The sequence below is a fragment of the Lampetra planeri genome, chromosome 2 (assembly GCF_965212315.1).
Source record: "Lampetra planeri chromosome 2, kcLamPlan1.2.h2, whole genome shotgun sequence".
NCBI classification, from domain to species: Eukaryota; Metazoa; Chordata; class Hyperoartia; order Petromyzontiformes; family Petromyzontidae; genus Lampetra; species Lampetra planeri.
In genome coordinates, this window is record NC_136108.1 from 6995657 (window position 1) to 7015508 (window position 19852).

At 40.3% G+C, this 19852-nt stretch overlaps 1 protein-coding gene across 5 annotated transcripts; it reads right to left on the bottom strand.

The window, feature by feature from the left end:
* Positions 1–740: 740 nt before the first annotated feature.
* LOC144726223 (ikaros family zinc finger protein-like) lies at positions 741–17908 on the bottom strand. 5 transcript variants are annotated; one of them, XM_078604756.1, is made up of 10 exons: positions 17830–17882; positions 13319–13368; positions 11440–11516; positions 10818–10880; positions 9064–9168; positions 6060–6383; positions 4899–5066; positions 3918–4037; positions 3609–3752; positions 741–3470 (listed from the first exon to the last, which is right to left on the bottom strand). In XM_078604756.1, exons 4-10 carry the CDS (start codon positions 10855–10857, stop codon positions 2602–2604), a joined length of 1770 nt encoding a protein of 589 aa, XP_078460882.1. In that variant the 5' UTR covers positions 10858–10880; positions 11440–11516; positions 13319–13368; positions 17830–17882; the 3' UTR covers positions 741–2601. The 5 variants fall into 5 exon arrangements, with proteins under 5 accessions (XP_078460882.1, XP_078460873.1, XP_078460891.1 ...); XM_078604747.1 differs by lacking the exon at positions 11440–11516 and having other exon boundaries at positions 17830–17885; XM_078604765.1 differs by lacking the exons at positions 11440–11516; positions 13319–13368 and having other exon boundaries at positions 17830–17908.
* Positions 17909–19852: the final 1944 nt, after the last annotated feature.

Here is a 19852-nt window from a genome sequence, read left to right on the forward strand (position 1 = left end):
GTGTAAAATTTGGGGAAAAAAATGTCACGAAAAGAAATTGTCACGCACAACGAGTCTGTGTGCAAAATGTCAGCTCGATTGGATCACGGGAAATGGGTTAAAAAACGACCGAAAGATTTGCACGGTCGTAAGCACGCAAGCAAGCAAGTGAACTTAATATAAAGGATTTAAAACTACTCACTTCTAAATATTTTGTATACATTTTTGCATTACTTTAGTATAAATCAATGTTAATTTTGATTCATGTTGGGTTTTTTCTGACTTTATGTGAACGAAAAGACACAAATTCGCCCATGTTCTCATTAAAAATAGCTAAATTTCAAAATATCACCGTCCTGGTCACAAAAGCAAAGTTTGTGGGGAATAATAGCCATTTTTTATACTTTTTTGGTATAAGCAATTACAAAATAACACTTACTACCCAGGAGCAAAAATGGTGTTACATAGTGTTACTATTTGTGCCAAAAGCACCGCTTTAGTAGGGGGGGGGTACTAATCAGCACTCATGGAGGTATTGAGAGGTCTCCAGATTCTTACATTTAGCACTTTGAAAGACACTTATATAAGTATAGGTATCCACTGCTAGCTAGTTGTGTGCTTTATGATGTAAGATTGCGTTGAAATTTATTAGTTAAACCATGATAGGTACGCACAAATGGCAACTGAATCGACCGCTTACAAAACTAAACAGCGCCACCTACCGCGCACAAACTGGCATTGCCAATAAACGTCAAACATTATTTCGGGCATTTTCACATGTTTTTCAACGATTTGTTTATTAGCATAATTAGTCGACCACACTTTCAGCCTTTTTTGAAAAAATATGTTTCCTATAAATAACCAAAATCTGCAATAATAAAAACAAGCGACAGCAGCGAGAACTGGAGCAGTATGTTTGGCGGGAAAGCAAAGACCGTCAAAACGCCTTAAAGTCAACGTCTCTACTAAAGCCTTTTGCATTGTAGAAATCAATCGTATACAACCCCATCATTCGTTCAGCTTCACTAAATACATCACTTAAAATACAACTGTAAAAACGTTCAGGCCTACAATCAAGAATCCCAGCACAATATAGTTTGAAATACAGTATACAACATACATAGAGAGCCTTCATTCGGTATTGACTTCAATATTTTAAAGGGGAAATGTTCCATAAGAATGCATCAAACGTTCAAAATATCATAAAGTGCCTTCAAATCACACAGTACTTTTGGTCAACAAAACGAGTCTAAAGTACCCCCATCATTGCTGCAAATGTTATGCCAGAATATAACTCCCAAATAGGTGTGTAGATACATCAACATTTTTTAAACATAACTGATGATTTTACTTAGAAATCTTTTTTATGTAAAAATAACTATTCAACATTCAAAGCGCCAGCTATCACTAGCCAACTAATAAACAAACACTTAGTTACTGAACCTAAAAAGTGCATTTTTGCAGTTTTATTACCATTAATTTTCAATAGCACTGTCTTACAGCCCAGAAATAGTTGACATGCAAGTAAAAATGCAAGCTAGCGATTTACTAAGCAGCCATTTCACTGAAAGGTACTACTCAATATTTAAAGGCCAGCAGAGGTTAGCAAAGGCATTATAGAAATGTCAATAATTCATGTCATAGCACCAACTGTTGCCAGTCAGCAACTACAACAGTTCCAATCACAATATTTTGGTAGTTTATGACTGGCATGTTTGATCCCCATTTTCACAATCAAAATAAAGATTTTTTTTTTTTTACGGTCACCATGCTTTAGATCACTCTTAGCAGGATGTACTGTATTATATTTTAGTGGCAAACCAAAACCATTTATGCAGTGGCTAAACTTAACAGTTTAGCATTGTCAGAGCAACCAGAAAAATAATGGTTCAAAGTACAGTATTTGAATACAAAATGTGCACATGATTACAAGCAGAAATGGAGCCCCACGTCATTGCTGAAATATTTAGAAACCAAACAGTGGCGAAATGTTTAGTAGAAGTACATTTTGCCCTCAATATATCAAGGAATACAATTTCAATGAAACAGGTTTTAAAATGTGCTCCAAAGGTTTGTCCACAAAGATGTGCATAACAATAATCACTTCATTCTTCGGATTTAAAAGTATTTTTGTATACAACACAAAATTTGGCTCACTTTAAGCGACATAGTCTACTATGTTTCATTATTAGAATGGTAACAAATACAATGGGATATTTTGATTTTACTGTGGTATTTTTTTCTTTTACTTAATAATCACTTTAAAAACTAGGCTATATTTGCAACGTAAAAGTACATCTTCTATTGAAGCTTCATGAAACTCTTAATCTTGATCATTATATCAACTAAACCATTGTTTTCAAATACAATCCATATAAGTTCACATAAATCTTACAAAAACATTATCTCAGTTCCAATCCATTAGAAACTGCTTCAAAGTGCTTAAGATGTCTTTCAAAACAAAGCAGCTATCCAAAATTTGCATTTTAATAAATGTCATGAGGGTGAAAGCAATAACTTCTCCATTCCCTGTGTAAACAGGTTCACCATGCTCTTTGAGCAATCCCCAGACCCTTTCCTTGGTGCACACTTTGTCATATTAGTGCAATTTCCCATTCTTGCTTACTCAATCGTACGAATATGTTCTCCACGGATAATGTGTGAAGAAAACTCGTATCGATCTCGACTGCGGTGGCCGCACACGTTACACTCGAAAGGGTCACGGAAGCCATGGCAGCCCATGTGTAGAGTGTACATCACGTGGTCAAGAAAGATCACCTGACAGTGCAGACAATTGTATGCCCTCATGTATTCCCCATCAGGCCCCATTACCCGATAGGCCAACCCTCCTTCCGAGGCAGGTGGCCTTGGCTGTCCTCCCCCTTCTTGTAGCTGGGGCACATCTTCCCTCGCTGGTGTACTTGCTGCATCTTGCGTGGCACTGGAGTTTCCGGTTCTTGACTGACCTGTGCTGCAATTAGCTCGGCCTTGGAACAGACGTCGGCCTCTCTCGTCGTGGCTGCTCTCAGTGTCTGTGGAATCGGGGCAACTATTGCTGGGCGAAGACGCCACTGCTGCTGTTGCTCTACCGTGAAACCCCAGAGATGCTCTGTCTCTTGGCAATCGTTGCTCCGATGTGCCCTTCTGTCTGCCGGACGACTGGAACCCATGCCCTGGAAGGGGTGATCCTTGGCTCCTAGGGCTTGGCTGGCCCACTGTATGAGAATAGACCGCACCAATTACTGGTGCATAGTCTTCTATTGAGTTGGGAGGGTTCGGGATGGCGAGGCTTGGAGATGGAGGCTGAATGCGATTGCTTTCACTGCTGTGTAAGACCAAAGGCTGCAGTGAAGGTGACTGCGACAACAGTGGCCTGACTCCGAGATATGTAGACATTGCTTGTTCCACACAATGAGGTGCCTCATTTTGATCCGAGCTTACCATTTGTTCACAGCGAATATCAGATAAATCCAAATTATGACGCTTCTGGTCTGCAAATAAACATCAAGAAAAATCTTTAAATAGGAATATGCTTTTAACTCAAATCATTATTACATAAGTAAACAAATCACTATGTATAATATAAACTTCAAGTATTGCATGTTAAGTAAAAACAAAATCATGCTTACTAAAGAGCTTCTGTGGGGTGGAGCTTTTGCGTTTTGCCAAGAAGCTGCCTGGCAGCTGGTCCGGTAGGGGTATTCTGTCTGAACCAGCCTCCAGTAACCCGTCAGCAACCGGCTGATCCAAATGGACCCTAATGTCTGCGTCTGCTGAACCAGATCACAAAACTGACCGTTAACAAAAGTGTCATAGGTCAGTTTTGTAAAATCATTTCGTCACTAACAATGACTTTATACAACTCAAATGGCATAGGCATCGTGGAATTATTGTCGCTTTAATATTAAACATTTACACATCCAAGTAAAATCGTGTACCTTCTTGATTTCTGGTAGAAAGCTGCTGCTGGTATGCAGGGCAACGCTCCAGGTGTTCTTCTAGTGAGCTGCGCTGCTTATAGCAGCGTGAACAGTGGCTGCACTTGTATGGCTTTCCAACTGTGGAGAGAAAAAGGGGCAGTATGGTGTCTTCTAGTACTTCCAGTAACTTTATATAGGAACGAATATAGGTGTCAAGATTCTACGGAAACTATAGTAATATATATATAATTTGTTACTTGGTTAATCTTTTTGGAGAAAACACATCCAACCCTCTTTTAATGTCCCTGTAAAATCCATTGCATCGTTTCATTACAAATAACCTTGAGGTGTCATCTATATATATAAAAAAGGGAAATTTGTGAATGTGTCTGTTCGAAATGTTTAGCATACTTCCCAACATGCAACAAACTTGAAATTTGGCACGTGGGTAGCTTCCAGACTGGACACAATGTGGGGGGCGTGCAATAATGAATATATTTTGCACGGCAAGTGAGCGGTGACGTCACATCTGTGATGTCACCCGCATACAGCAACGTCACGCAGTGTGTGCCTGCTGACGTCACACATCCTCCCCCCCCCCACCAAGTCTCGGGCGAAGTCAGGTAATAAAGCTAGTTAAAGTATAAACATGAAATTACCATAACGTATAAAACTGCACTACAGAAAAATGTTCCCGCATTTCCGATTAGCACCGTTAGCTATGGACGGTGAGAAAGTTAAACGTACATCCATGAAGATGACGTTTTTTTTCGTGAACTATAAGTCTAAAATTTTTAATAAATTACGATGGAGAAAAAGGTTTAAAATGACGGGTGGATAAAGACTCACTGAAACCAAATTTTCAACAAATCCTTTTTCATTACATGGTTAAACATATTGTTTCCAAACAAATTTCAGATATCACTTTATTAGCTTCAACGGACGTGAAATGAGTGTAAAGTACACGCGAATATATAAAGAAAGGATATGTCGTCATACCTGAGTGCGTACGAAGGTGGCCCATCAGAGCATCTCTTCGACGGCAGGCATAGCTACACAAGTGGCACTTGAACGGCTTCTCGTCAGTATGAAGCTTGATGTGGCGCAGCAGGTTCCCTTTTTGTGTAAATGAGGCACCACATTGGCTGCACTGGAAAGGACGCTCACCTGCATGCAGATCACGATTCATCCCCACATTATAAATCAAGATTTTTTTTTTTCCAATGAGACCACTACTAACATGAAATACTTGCTTCGATGTTTTTATTCCTTGCAGATCTAGGGAGCTAAGTAGGGTCGAGCCTGGGTAGTGCTTGGCTGAGTGACCACCATTAAAGGCCATGTTGTCAGCTGCAGGCAGTGCAGGTAAATTAATTGTTGTATTGTACCATACTCCAATATTTATGTTCCCTGCCTTCACCAACCTGCACTATTATAGTAAAGTATTGTCAAATTGACGAATTGGCGGTACACCGGTGCAGCGTGACACACCGATCCTCATAAAAGTCTGACAATGCCACTGCTGCCCTTTACTGAGTTGCTGACTCTGCATCAGAAGTTGCCTTAGATTCAGCAGCGCCTTTCCCATTAAAATGTGCGACATGAGTCAATCTTTAAGATACCACTGTCTGCCAAGAAATTATTCCGGAAATTAATCCAGGAATCGTCCGACCAAGCCTCGAGCATGAGTCAAATATGCCTTTTGAACACGGAGACAATCGTCATCAGGCTGAGTGCTATGTGCCAACAGACTGTGAAGCTTCATGTTCAGCTGCTCATAACATTTGTCTTCGACTGCATTGACATCACGACAACTGATTTTGCCGCACCCCATAATATTTTCTGACCGGGGTGGCGAATCGCAGGAAAATAAATAATTATAGCGATTTTATTTTATTTTATAAAGCGCACTGATATACCGCCAATACGTTAAAATATGACCTGCATGGCATGGGGAGGCCGCTCGTCCAGCAATGGCTTACAAAAGGGTTATGCATGTACATGGTTTTTGTGCGAATACAAACAATGATAAAATTTTCATGAAAGTCAAATTTTCCATTGCTCTATTTTGAAATGTTTTACTATACATACAATCAAAACAAAACTTGTCAGTTGCTTATGATTAAGTTGTGTAACATATTCACATTCAGCCATTCTCACCAGTGTGGCTGCGCTTGTGCACCATAAGAACATTGGGGCCAATGCACACCATGCCGCACACATCGCATGCCAACTTGCTGCTGCCATTGCCACTTGAAAATCGTCTCGTTTCCCCTGGTGACCCAAAGTGCCCTCTCTCCTCGCTGCCTTCATCTAATGCGCCACAGCCCAACATGGACCCGTAGCCATCTGGCTTTCCATCCTCATGGCAGCCCGCATCCTCCATCCCATTGGTCAGTTCATCCTGCGCATGCACACCCTCCACTTCTTCTTCCTCCTCCTCTTCCCCACCACTGCTGATAACTTCTGTTTTCACCGAGCTTCCTGGACAAGGATGATAGCAATGCCTATTTTTAAAAAAAGTACACTTGCTTGGCTAGACAAAGGGATTTTTTTTACTTTATAATCTTCAAGTTAATAGTGTCCACTTTGAGAAATGTTATGTTCAATATACACAAGTGCAGCACCTTGAGGGTTCACTATACAATTATTACTCAACATGTTTTATAGAAACTAAAGTTCATCCTGCTTACAAAATACAATACCTTTGGATAAGTGCTAAATCTCAGTACCTGTGCAAGCAAAAACCCACAAAATACTGCAGTATCCACAGAAACACCACTAGTGCTTTATGTCCATGATCATGCTTCGCATGCCAATTAAGGGCAGGTCAAGAGTGAAAGATATGCTTCTTGTGTCCTAAACTTTTGGCCTGTTATTTATTTAGAACTGGACCATTTTACAGAAAATGTTATGGCCACTAACAACAATAACCACCGGATGAAATGTAAACTCACAGCAATATTTTAGTGTTTACTAGGGCCTTGAGATAAATGCAGTGCATCAAAATGATTGTACTCATAAACTGCACAGCCCTAGTGAAGAGAAATTTCACCAAAAGGAAACACTGAATTGGCCCTTTTATGGACCTTTAAAATTAGTTTTTTTCGAAAAAAAAGGAGCTGATGACATTTTTAGCAATAGGATGGTTCAGACAGAACATTATATCTTCACATTTAGACCAAAAAATCCATTAGTAAATGTATACTTGCCCTTCTACGACAAACCTTGTGAAAATCAATTTTATGGAGACTTCTTAAAAATGTTTACCCGTTTCTGCAGACAACTGTCTCATTTTCTACACAACAGCTAAATATAATTCTAGCACAACATAGGACTCAATTATGCCTTGTTGACAGGTTATAAAGGAAAGTTTAAAAATATTCTTAAAATAATTACAAAGTTCAGCTAAATTTCTTTCCTCTTTTCAAACTTTCTATCATTACAAAAGAACAAATATCAGTAACTGCATTGGCTATGTTACTAATAGTTATCTATACTATTATTTAACATTGATATTTATTCCATGTCACAGTAAACCATGAGTGCGCAAAAATAGTACAACCAGCCATCTGGAGAAAAAAAAACCCGCAGTGCCAGCAAAAAGAGGAGCGAGTTTGAGCTGCAGGGAAAGTGGAAACGGTTTGCGGGAATGCATCTTAAAGTGGACGAGAAGGCTAAAGAAAACAACATTATGCGTAAAAACTACTGTGGTAAGCTGCTTTAAATGTATTCCCTTAACATAGCACCCACATAATCCCATGTGTTAAATGTACTGTATAGCTAAAGAACACCAACATTATACCATTCCTGGCAGAATTTGATTTTATAACAATATTGTAATTCTCTAAATTGCTTATGAGAATATGAATACGTTTTAAATTATATAAAATGTTATTGGGATATGGTTGTCTGTATATCGAAATCACTTAAAAATATTTGACATGTTAGCATACAGAGAACCTTTAAATACAACCTACACGTCTAAGCAACTTTTTTCAAGCCTCTGAAAGTTGATGGTGTCGCCCAGATTAGTGACCAAGTCATCTTCTCCATTTGCATCCTTAACCATGATAGATGTATGCCTATACAATTATATCTGCCCACAAATCACCCAGCTGCTGGGACATATATACTCAAATGTAGAATGTGTTATACACGACATCTCCAAACCACAAAAGGGCATGGGAACATTTGTTTTTGTTATATGGTACATAGCACCATAGCAACCACATACCTCGGGGTATTGTCTTAAAGCATTACAATTTGGGTAATATTTATTACGCAGTAATTGTAGATATTATTTTGATGAGGATTTTCCAGTACACGTGTTTACATTAATAACAAAATAAATAAGCAGACAATACGTCTCCTTAATATATCTATCCCTCCATGTAAGATATCAAGTATTTATACACATCACATCAGCCACAGGGCCTTCTGGGAGTGCTTAATTTTATCAGCATTATTTCAATACAAGCAACTCTGAACTGGTTTTTGCTGATGATACAATCCCAAAACTGGTCCAGTTTGCTTGTACTGAAACAATACTGATGAAATTATACACTCCAAGCTTTGTAAAAAATAATGTTACATTTATGTGGAAGGCAGGATACATTGTCCGCTTATTTATATTGTGCTTATATTGACAATCAGGAAAATTGTATGCATTTTATGTTTTTCAGAAACATATTAATTATGATATCAATATTTATTGTATCATTAAGTCTCGAAAAAACTCACCGAGTAAAGATTAGGAAGCCTATTCTTAAGGCAAACAATCCAATTCCTTGTCATGGTCGATTCAACTATTATACCTCGGGGACTGGTAACTACTGTACCACCTCTTGGTCTGAAGTCAGAGCTTATCTTATGGAATTAGTATTCACTGCCACAGGAATAGAAAATGTTCACATTGCCTTAGAACAGCAAAGGAACGTAGCACCAGAATGGAAAGATAAAGTTTTTTTTCTAAGATGCCATATGAGTATTTTGGAAAATACTTTGCATAACAGTGTGACATAAAATAGGCAACAGGATCAACCAAAAAATGCTTTGATCATGATCACAGAGAAGTAATGAATGTTGGAATATTCTCATACATTCAGTAATCATTCCAAGAGTAGTAAGTACACTGGCCACCACCATTACTCAGCCCTCTTACCGTGAACGGCATGTCCTGGAGATGATCTGGGGCTGATGGGACCGCTGGCATGAGTCCCCATGCCAGATTCCAGACAACTTTTATCTGGAGACGATGCCCCGCTCCCTGTAAAAATACCCAACAAGTTCTCAGAAGTCAAAAATTGCACATGTAAATCAGAACCTAAACAAAAAAAAGTCGGCGTATTAAATAGACTGCATTTTGATTGTATAAGTTCTCTGAGATGCTCAAATAAGGAAATCATGCGTAGGGTTGTATATAACACACAAACAAAATCTCCCATGTGAGCCTAAATGAACAGAAATACCGCTTGTACAATATTTCTATATTTAGAAGCATTTACTTAAGCTGCATATTTGTACTCGGTGTGCTTGTCACTATTAGCATAAAACACTCACTTTCGAACCTGAGCAATATAATTTTTGCATGAGCATACACGAAATGCTATAATAGTAATGTGCATGTTTTATTGAACTTTCACTATTTCTCAAAATATTTCCTATTATTTCAATGTCCCTCTTCCACTTGGTTGCACTGTATAAACTAATTAATTATAACTTTTTTAACAATAAGAAATATACCCACAAAATAACTGTGGCTTGAAGCCGAGTCTAGACTATGGTATCTAAGTTGTAAGGTATTCTTGGAAGCTGCATTTCCTAGTTGTGGGTTGTACTTCATGTGCTTAGCATACAGGAGTACCGTTATGAATGTCGGAATGCCAAACATCATTGTGATTCTTCTTTTTGATGCGTTTTTTTTAGTTGGACATTGTGTATTTGTTGCTGTCATTTTACGTGGCATTTAGTCACCAAAAGTCCCCATGAATCCATAAAAATGGAAGGTTATGTGTGAATCCTATCTGGCAATGAGTAACTTTCCACAGCATCAATAATGGTTTTATTTTGGCATGCCAACTATGGAACCATGTATTAGTCCTGGTTACAATATTTAAAACATTACATTATGGTTTTCTATGCATTAATGTGATATAATACTGTCCTACCAACTGTATACATAATTTAGACTGAGACATTGACAAGACTCCGGAGTAAACTTTACCAATTATAGTAACTTATTTTCTCAAAAAATATTTTACTAGAAAAATGGTTGGTGTGTAAATAGTTTTTAGCCAAATTTGACTTCCATATAAATATATATATGCAAGTGTAGATGTAATAACAAACATGTGCATTGCATGTACAAAAGACAAATAAAAATAATATAATTTGTGGCCATTTTATCATTCAGATCACCAACTCCAATAGTTAAGAAAATGTGGCCATCATATAAGGCAGCAGAGAAAGACAAGTGTACCGTTTTCATTCTGCCAACACCAAACAGTTCTGATTGTACATAACTGATTCCAAATGAGAACAAAGCTTCTCTGCAGATGTATCTGTTACAAGTTAACAAAACTACCCCATGAGCCTTTAGATTGGACGATGCAATAGCAAAGAGCAGCATCCCAGCTATGAAGCCATGGTGAATCAAAGAATAGCATCCCATACTCTTTGGTTCTTTCGGTTACGTCACGTAGGTATAAAATAAATCATGACTTAACCGAAATAACCAGAGCATGGATTCCTGCAGTCACGAAAGCTTCAAATCAATAGCATCCCAGCTATATTTGGCAATCATACCCTTTTAACATCCTTAATTCCAATTAGTTGATTTCTAAAGTGATTTTATAATTGCAAATCTGACCACTCTTAATTGCTGATGGCAATAAAAGTGCAATTTTAGACTAGTACCTGAAAGTTGTGCATGTCCATTGGTCCCTTCAACTTCCATTGTTAAGGCACAAAGTTGAAGGCCTTTAAAAACACGCATAAAAATAAAAAATATAAACCTCCATTAAAAATATAATTTATTTCTTTTAACATTAAAATGGCTGTGCAGTATAAGCTAAAAAACATTTGGCAAACTCATCTGCATTAAGCAATCCCTGGTTGTAGTAATTAGCATTTATATGTAGTGTTTTGGAGTACATTTTATTATTGCTATCTAGTGTTTTGGAGTACATTCAGTTTATTATTCAGCAACATTTTATATATGAACTAAATAGAAATAGCACCTACACGTTGTAACACTTATGGAAAAGTTAATCGTTTTTTAATAGAAATGAACACTTCTTAAAGCATTCAGTCACTGATGAAAAAACAATTATAATATACTCAAGACAGAATTCTCATTAAATGTGGAAAATCTGTGGAAAATGTCGAGTGATGGTTGGTAACTATATTTTCTGATGGTCTTTTAACTACATTCCAATTAGATGTGCTGTGTGGTAAAACATACTTTAAATGCGTGAATTTCAATTAAAATGTAAGTCCATGCTTGAGAAAAGGTCTAATTTCAACTCCCAAATATTACCGAAGAAAGTTCTCTGTAGTGTAGGATAGCCCGTCGCAGCCAACCCTCGGGTCGAGGGAGGCGAGAAACAAACGATTCTGAACAAAAAATTACAATTTTGTTTTTATTATTAAGATTTGCAATAATTCGAGACAAAACTCAACTCTTTTGCAAGACATTATGGCATTTAAACTCAGGTAATCCTACATGCAAAGCACAAATCGACAGGGAAAACTTGATGTAATGTACCCTAAAAATCTAATTTTCATTTAGCTATATAGATGTACCATTTACAAATGATCAAGAAATGCCATTATTCATCTGAACCAATAATGACAATAATAAAATTTGAATATTGCTTTCATAACCACTCTAAAAATGTTTTTTCCTTTAGTGACATTTTTAGAGTTGTAGCATGTGGATATGCAATGAAAATATGGATTTCAATTGATTTTCTAGCCACAACGTGTTGTCATGTAAAATGAAGTAACATTTACAGAAAACTACTAAAATTCTAAACTGTTATACAATTATTTTCATTATCCTTAAATATTACTCTTCTAAAATATTCTCCTTTATTAACAGGAAGTATGCCATCCCACGAGCATCTATTCCCCCCACATATCTTGCCCTTCTTCATGTCACTTCTCTCCCCCCCTCTCCGCTTCTCTTTTCCACTAACTCAGAGTTAACATTCATCATATTTTATTAATATTTTTTTTAAACACTGGTAGGTTTTCTGAAAGCTGCAGGTCATGGCCTGTCAATTGAAACCCAACTTTACCATCTGTCCTTCATAACTAACAGATGGTAGGCTATTGCACTATACAGTTGCTGTTAAATCAAATAAGGCAACATATAATTTATACAAATTATGGGCTCGAGTACAGGAAATGTTCGTAAAATCCGGCAGGCTGAGATTATAGTAGGATTTGAAATTCCATAAGAGAATGTGTGAAAAAAATCAAAGAAAGTATACATAAGATCACAATGTTTGGGGAGTGACAGTGGTTGGAAAAGGATTACATAACGCTCACTGCACCAAGCCCATCAGCTGGCTTCAGATCATCATAACGTGCACTACAGCCAGTCTGTGGTTGACCTAATCATATTTTTGTTTCATGTGAATTAGCAATTCACATTATTAAGTTACATTCATATTAATGAAGTGATTTATGTAATATTACGAGATATTTGAATTTGTTTTCCTTTCACAATCAACTTACGAGTGGTCCTGATCACACCTAAATTATATTCTTATTTTATGATGATGTATTGCATGTCGTCCTGCAGTGTCTCAGAAGATGCGGCAGGTAAGGCGATATACTCTCACAAAGGCTATTCACAGTGACAAGGTAATTTCCGAAAGTTGAATTGGAGAAACCAAGGTATAACACACAAATGAAAATACAACAGTGCATGTATATCTCAGGCGATTATTGAAGGTGGACTAGGATCACAATTATGAAATAAAGAGGTAAAAATAAAGAGGTAGGCTGAAGTGCTTTTGGAAAATTAATTTAATAATAAAAAGAGTAACATACCAATGTGTCTAAAGAGGAAGGTTTTTAAAAAGTGCATACTGTCGCATGAATCAGAGAAATAAAAACTGAAAACTAATCCAAAGCATGTAAAGTGCATTCTGGGAATTAAATTGAGTGACAAAAAGAGGAATACATGGATTAGAGAACAAATGCAAATCAGATATAAATGGACTATTAAGAAAAGTGGATTTAAGGCACACTGCTAGAAGGATGATGGTTGATAGAAAAGACTGGTGATGGAATTGGTGCCAAGAGTAAAGATGCCAACACAGACATGCCCGAGATTACCACTATGGAGAAAGAGCGATTAGATCAGTTCATGTGCAGGAGCAATGCAGATTATGGCATCACAATACCATGAGGATGATGATGACATGATGCTTCATCCAGCAGTAGACAGGTAATCCTGATGATGATTAAGACAAATTAGTATACATTACACTATGTAACACAATTTTTGTTCCTAGGTACTAAGTGTTATTTTTTAATTGCTTATGCCTATAAAGTATATAAAATTGCTATTATTCCTCACAAACTTTGCTTTTGTGACCAGGACTTTACCTGAACGAAAGACACAAATGCACACGTTTTCTCATTGAAAATAGGTAAATTTAAAAATATCACTGTCCTGGTCACAAAAGCAAAGTTTGTGAGGAACAATAGCCATTTTCTGTACTTTTGAGACATAAGCAATTAGGAAATTACACTTACTAACTAGGAACATTTTTTTTTGTTACACAGTGTTATTCAAAGTAACTGAGAGTGCATGAGCAAAGTTCAAGGTTTGGGTAAGAAAAAAGCACAACTGGCTTCAGGTCAGGAATGTAAGGGAAAAGAGATGGGAATGCCTTAAATGAATTCCAGGTCTTGCAAACCAGTTTTTTTTACAGACAGCAAAAAAACCTGAATGTTTTACACCAGCCACTGTGATTAAAACCTGGAAACTGTCTAGCTTGGCTCTTGAGCATGCTTTGCTTTTCAGGGGACACACTGAAAATTGATGACAACGACCTGAATGTACATAACAGAAATCAACGGGAAAATAAGAATAGCAACCAATTCCAAAAGAATGACCACAAAGAGCGGTGGTAGCTAGACAGTGGCTAACAGGGCATTTTATCCCGAGTTACTCGTAGTTGACAAATCAAGATTTTAAGTTGCATTTTAAAAAATTATTGCGAATCACTCATCTCATTGCTTTCTATGACCAAGCAGTTTTACAGACCTTGGAACAACACATGTATTTATAATAGAAGGTATGTTTTCTTTCTGGAAAAAGGTAAACATTTCATGCAAGATGCATAGTGTTTGCCTTTAGTAGACAAGACAGTGGAATGAAACAGAGTAGACAGCAACCTATTGAAATGGACACATTAACATCTCAACTGCAATGCTGCCGATAACATTGAACTTGTTATCTCGCGAGTCAGTTGATCAGAAGTATGTGTACCCATGGTCAATTCTACCTTCATGCTGCATTCATAGACTGTTTCTGTGCATATGTCTGAGGCAATAAAACAATCACCCAACATAAATTGTTAATGTCAGAATTTCAAATTCCCTAAAAGTAGAACCTGTAGTAAATTGTGCCTTACATCATTTTTTATAAGGTCTACTGAATGTAATATTGCAGAAAATTCAAACTCATATTTACTTGGTGTAATGAAATCCCATTTTTTTAAAACAAGATAACCAAGACTTGACTAATTTTGTGTTTGCAATTCTCTGCATGACTTTTGCATGCATAATGTATCGGACTTATTATTTTTATTTCAGCCACAACTTTGAAAACTCTGCAATATATGTCTACGAACAAACCACACTGAGTCACCCCATCTTATCAGATTTCAAAAGCAGGATTCAGCCTTGTTAGTTCTTGGATGAGAGAGTGCCCGAGTTGCTGTGGCTTTGAACTGCGAAATTGATAGGTGATGGTAGGCTGCAAATGGATTCTGGAACTCATCTGTGCAGAGCATTTGAATGTTATCCCCTTCTATACAAGGATTTTCTCAAGAAACACTCTGGTTTACTCTCACATGCCAAATACTGGAAATTGGCCATACATCCCAATGCAGAATCCTCCTGAAAAAGATCACTAAGACTCAGTGGGGCTTTACTGGGTAATCATAAAAATTGTAATATACTTTACCCAGTTATTTAAACTAGTTTTAAATTATCCTGGCCCGTTATCAAAATATATTCATTGTGGAATGAGAAGCCTTATCTTGCAGTACTACCCTCTCCTCTTACTTTCAAATATCAAGGGCATATTTATATGGTTGCACGCCATATAACTACATGAATACATTCAGAGGTGATTTTAGTGAAAAATATTTTTTTTAATCGGGTTTTAATAAAAAAAAATACAAACTGAAGCATAAAACGAGGTATAATGCAAAAGTATGTTTAATAAACATTAAATGCCCTCAATTGTTACCATTAAATAGCGGTCTTAGATACCGTACTGTAATATTTCAGACACAAAAGAATCAGGTTGCGATTACAGTGAAAGAGGAGAGACTATCTTAAAAAACTGGAAATATTCAACATATCAGTGCCATTCTGTGCAACAGACAAGCAAGCCCCTGTTATTACGACACACACTATCACACAAAAGGCATTCACAACTGCTGCACACGACTGCAGCGGCCGGGATAATACGAAAAAGAGACGACAGATAAAACTGGGAAGCCTTAGATTAAATGAGAACAGATAAGAGAGAGCCGAGAGACCAACACAAGTGGGCTTCCAACCGAGTACAGTAACCACCACGCTGTTACCACGATCAATCCCTGCAGGCTCAGCCATTGGAAAGCCAAGAAGATTCGCGTGGCGAGGGAGCGGCGGCTATGATTAAAGCTGACTTACACAATCGCAAGGCACACAGGGGCTCTCCCTCCGACCACCGTTAGAATAGCCACAGGATATAAACGTGCATAATTGCTATACATTATCTACGAATATACCGCTGTATACGGTACACCGATAGCGAGATGTTTAAAGGGATGGTAATGCACGCATGCATTCGGATAAGTGCATTAGCCAATGCAATGTTGAAATGCGTTTGGAAACATTCTAAAGGTGAAGAATTACGATAAAAGTTAAACACTGTTATGCACTACATAAGGTCTGTGTTGAACTACATTAAGTATTCTGATTATACTGTACAGTAGTTTGTTTTGCTGCTCCGCCAGATTAAAATAATTCAAGGTTCCCGTGGTATTTATAGTAGTTCCAGCACTGTATGCAGTGTGCCTATAGCAACACAGTACTGTGCAGTATACTTTATAGCACTGTACATGGTGCATAATACAACACAGCCCATCGTTTAAACACATGCATAATCCTTCCACACTATCTTATTTGCGTTGCTTTTAAAACACCACACATCACAAGCATCGCCGTATCGCATTGCCACCGAAACAAACCCTCCAGCCCGAGCTTGTTGGCCTCGAGACTGTACTGCGAAAGAGTATTCCCGACAACACTGTACCAACTTATATTTACACACACACATATACATACACACACATACATACACACATATACATACACGTGCACCGTTCACGTGCCCCAGTATGAAGTACTAACGACTTGCTCTGCTGTACTCTACACGTGTGCATTGGTGGTGAGGTGGGGGTGGGTGGGGGTGGTGGGGGGGTGGTGTTGGTGGTGGGGGGGGTGGTGTTGGGGGGGGTGATGGTGAGTGGTGGTGGGGGGGGTGGTTGTGGGGGGGGGGGTGGTGGTGGTGGGTGGCGGTTTGTGGTGGGGGGTGGTGGGGGGGTGGTGGTGGTGGGGGGTGGTGGTGGTGGGGGGTGGTGGTGGTGGGGGGTGGTGGTGGGGGGGGGTGGTGGTGGGGGGTGGTGGTGGTGACCCAAGTTCGGAGCGTTTCGACTCCCCCCTCCTGCCCTCGGCCGTGTTGTTATTTCTCATTGCGCTTATCGGTGTGCAGTTATCGTATCGCTCTACACTACTTCATCAATTAATTAACGCGACCCCCTCCAATACTTACAAGGCGAAAACGCCTGCTGTTTACACAAGTGGACGGCTTCAAGAACGCTGTCAATTCCGGCATTTGATTAAAGTCCGTTACTCAGAAGCCGGTTTTCACACAGAAACAAGTCAATAAGACACCACCTCTTCTTTAACTTACACGAGTTTAAACGACAAAACAATTACAAACAAGTCCACTTTTGGTGTTACATTCAACGGGCCTCTGCTCACTTCAATCCGACCTGCTCTGCAGAGATACTACTACACATGTACAGTGCTCACCTTCCTCATCGGCGTCTTTACATTAATCGGCGAACGCAATCAACAGCGCCGGAAATACGTTCCAAGTCATCGGCAAGTCAATCTTTCTATACATAAACAATAACGAGAAACGCCGACGGACGCTCAGCACTAAAACACACGCACACACACACACAAAACCTCGTTGCAAATAATCGACGGGGCCTCAATCTCGCTCCACGTTACATAACCACGTCGCGACGGCTCTCGCATCGCAAAGAGCGGCGCCGCCACCTCGCCTCGCCAGCCCCGCGTTGCCTTTCTTCATCCCCCCACCCACAACCAACCAACCACTGACCAACCAACCAACAACCACGTACGAGACAAACCCGGCCTCATAAACAACCACGGCAACAAACGCACTCATTGCACGCTATCAACAACGGCGACGATGCCGATGGATGGTTGATGGTAGTGGCAATGGGTGAGGATGATAACGGTGACCCATTGGGTCGTCAGGGGAACGAACGTGCGAAATCCCCCCCCCCGACCCGAGCCCCGAGTCCGAACCCGAGCCCCGAGCGCCGAGTCCGACCCCTGAGCCCGAGTCCGACCCGAGTCGAGCCGAGCTCACCCCCGAGGCGGCCGCCGCCGTCGTCGCACGCGCCGAGGCGCCGAGCTCAGCGCGAGCCGCGCGCGCGCAGCGGGGGGGGGGGCCCGCGGGGGGTGGGGTGGCAAAGGGGGAGGGGGCGGAGCAAGTGGAGTGCGAGGTGGGGGGGTCGTTGAAGCTCAGCACAAGGGGATTGCGTGGCGGGGGACTGCACGAGAGGCGGGGGGCGGGGTGAGGGTGGAAGGGGGCGGGGCGGGGGGAGGGGCTCTACGGGGTGGAGATTCCAGCGACACTGAACTGCTGATGAGGCGCCGTTTGTCGAAACGGGTTTCAGGGTTTGCGAATGGTGAAATTAAGAACGCCGCTGAAATTGTTCACTCCCCGAAAGGCCGTGGTCGCCGATGGGCTGTGTGGTAAAGAATAGTGTGGTTTGTTTGTTGGGTTTGTTTTTTTTTCACGTTGAATAAGGCGACAACATCGGTCTGCTTATTGTGTTGTTGAGGTGCATCAGGCTTTGCTAGATGGGGCGGGGCCAGACAGAGTGGGGGTTTGGAGGGGAGGGGCCAGTGTGGGAGCTTGGGGGTGGCGTGTCTGGACGGGGGGAGGGGTGGCGGGTGGGGGGGCAGCACGAGGCGTCAATAAGCGTATAGGGGCGGGGCGAGAAGTTGTATTGGTCAGAATGGAGATGGGGGCGGGGCAGAGTGGGAAGGGGGGCGGGGCAGAGTGGGATAGGGGCGGGGCAGAGTGGAGATGGGGCGGGGCAGAGTGGAGATGGGGCGGGGCAGAGTGGGGATGGGGGGGGCAGAGTGGGAAGGGGGGCGGGGCAGAGTGGGATGGGGGCGGGGCAGAGTCGGATGGGGGCGGGGCAGAGTGGGGAAGGGGGCGGGGCAGAGTGGGGATGGGGGCGGGCAGAGTGGGTATGGGGGCGTGGCGTCGACACGGAGGGGGCGTGGTCAGACACTGGGCGGGGCGTGGCTCCAAGCTCGCTTTCTGCTACTCGGCAATGACTGATTTGTCGCTTTATAATTACACTCACATCGATCACAACTCAACGCGATGCGGTACAGTACTTATACCGTACACGATTAGAAGTGTATCGTGAGAATCGATTACTTATGGATATATTATGAATATATATCAATGAAATGTATGGCCAGAATTGGATAGACAATTACCGACGATGAAGATGATACAAAATTCATTTAGGAAATAATTCATTTATTATGGAATATTTTCGGGGCACCGCCGCCCCCCCTTCCAACTCTGAGATAAGGAAACGTTTTCCGGAGCTCAGCTCTAGACAGATCTGCATGTCGCACACTATATCACTCGTCATTGCAACCTTATATTAACTCAGAATCAGAATCTTTATCCTGGAGGAATCCGATAAGCTATGAAGCTCTTTTTCGCAGATCCAGTAGGGGCAGATCGACAAGTTACAACGAACAATACAAAACAACGATAGGATTGCAAAATAGAGATAAGGTAAGCAAGTCACTCAAATAAATAAGGAAATTATCAATAATGAACAAATTGCATACATTACTCCCAATTTTTTTTACACCAAATGCAAGCTTGGGCAAGGCAGCAAAACAACAAAACAGTCCCAGACCACACCAAGACAAGATATCCGGAGAGACCATCACTGAGCTATCTTCATTCTAAAGATCCTCAACAAGTCCCCAATTGCCATTGGACGGACCAATTGGTGGCTTGGTAACTCCCTGCCAAAGCCTCAGAAGTTATTCCTTATTTATAACCATAAAACTTGGGTGCTCAACGTTTCTGAAATACCATTACCGCTTATCTCCAGCTTGGTTCCCTCCCTTCACTCCCCCGATGTATGTCCCTGTTACACCAAAACACCTAGTTCACTTTCACATGCACCTAACTTTTTGTATCTGGCGCTGTCTATTTTAATATTCGCGTGTGTTTCGTTTACGACCGTTAAATATTGCGCCTCATTGGTTAGTTGCGCAATATTTTTTTTTTATGGGTGCTGCATTCGCTCTTTGGAATACAGTATTGATGGTTTTGTTTTTGTTGA

Excerpts from the sequence above, each read along its gene's own strand:
- LOC144726223 (XM_078604765.1), bottom strand. The coding sequence starts at position 10,857 with ATGGAAGTTGAAGGGACCAATGGACATGCACAACTTTCAG. Across the intron at positions 5,067-6,059 it reads GCACAAGCGCAGCCACACTG|GTGAGCGTCCTTTCCAGTGC; the intron begins GTGAGAATGGCT and ends ATCTGCATGCAG. Across the intron at positions 4,038-4,898 it reads CCACCTTCGTACGCACTCAG|TTGGAAAGCCATACAAGTGC; the intron begins GTATGACGACAT and ends TTCTCTCCACAG.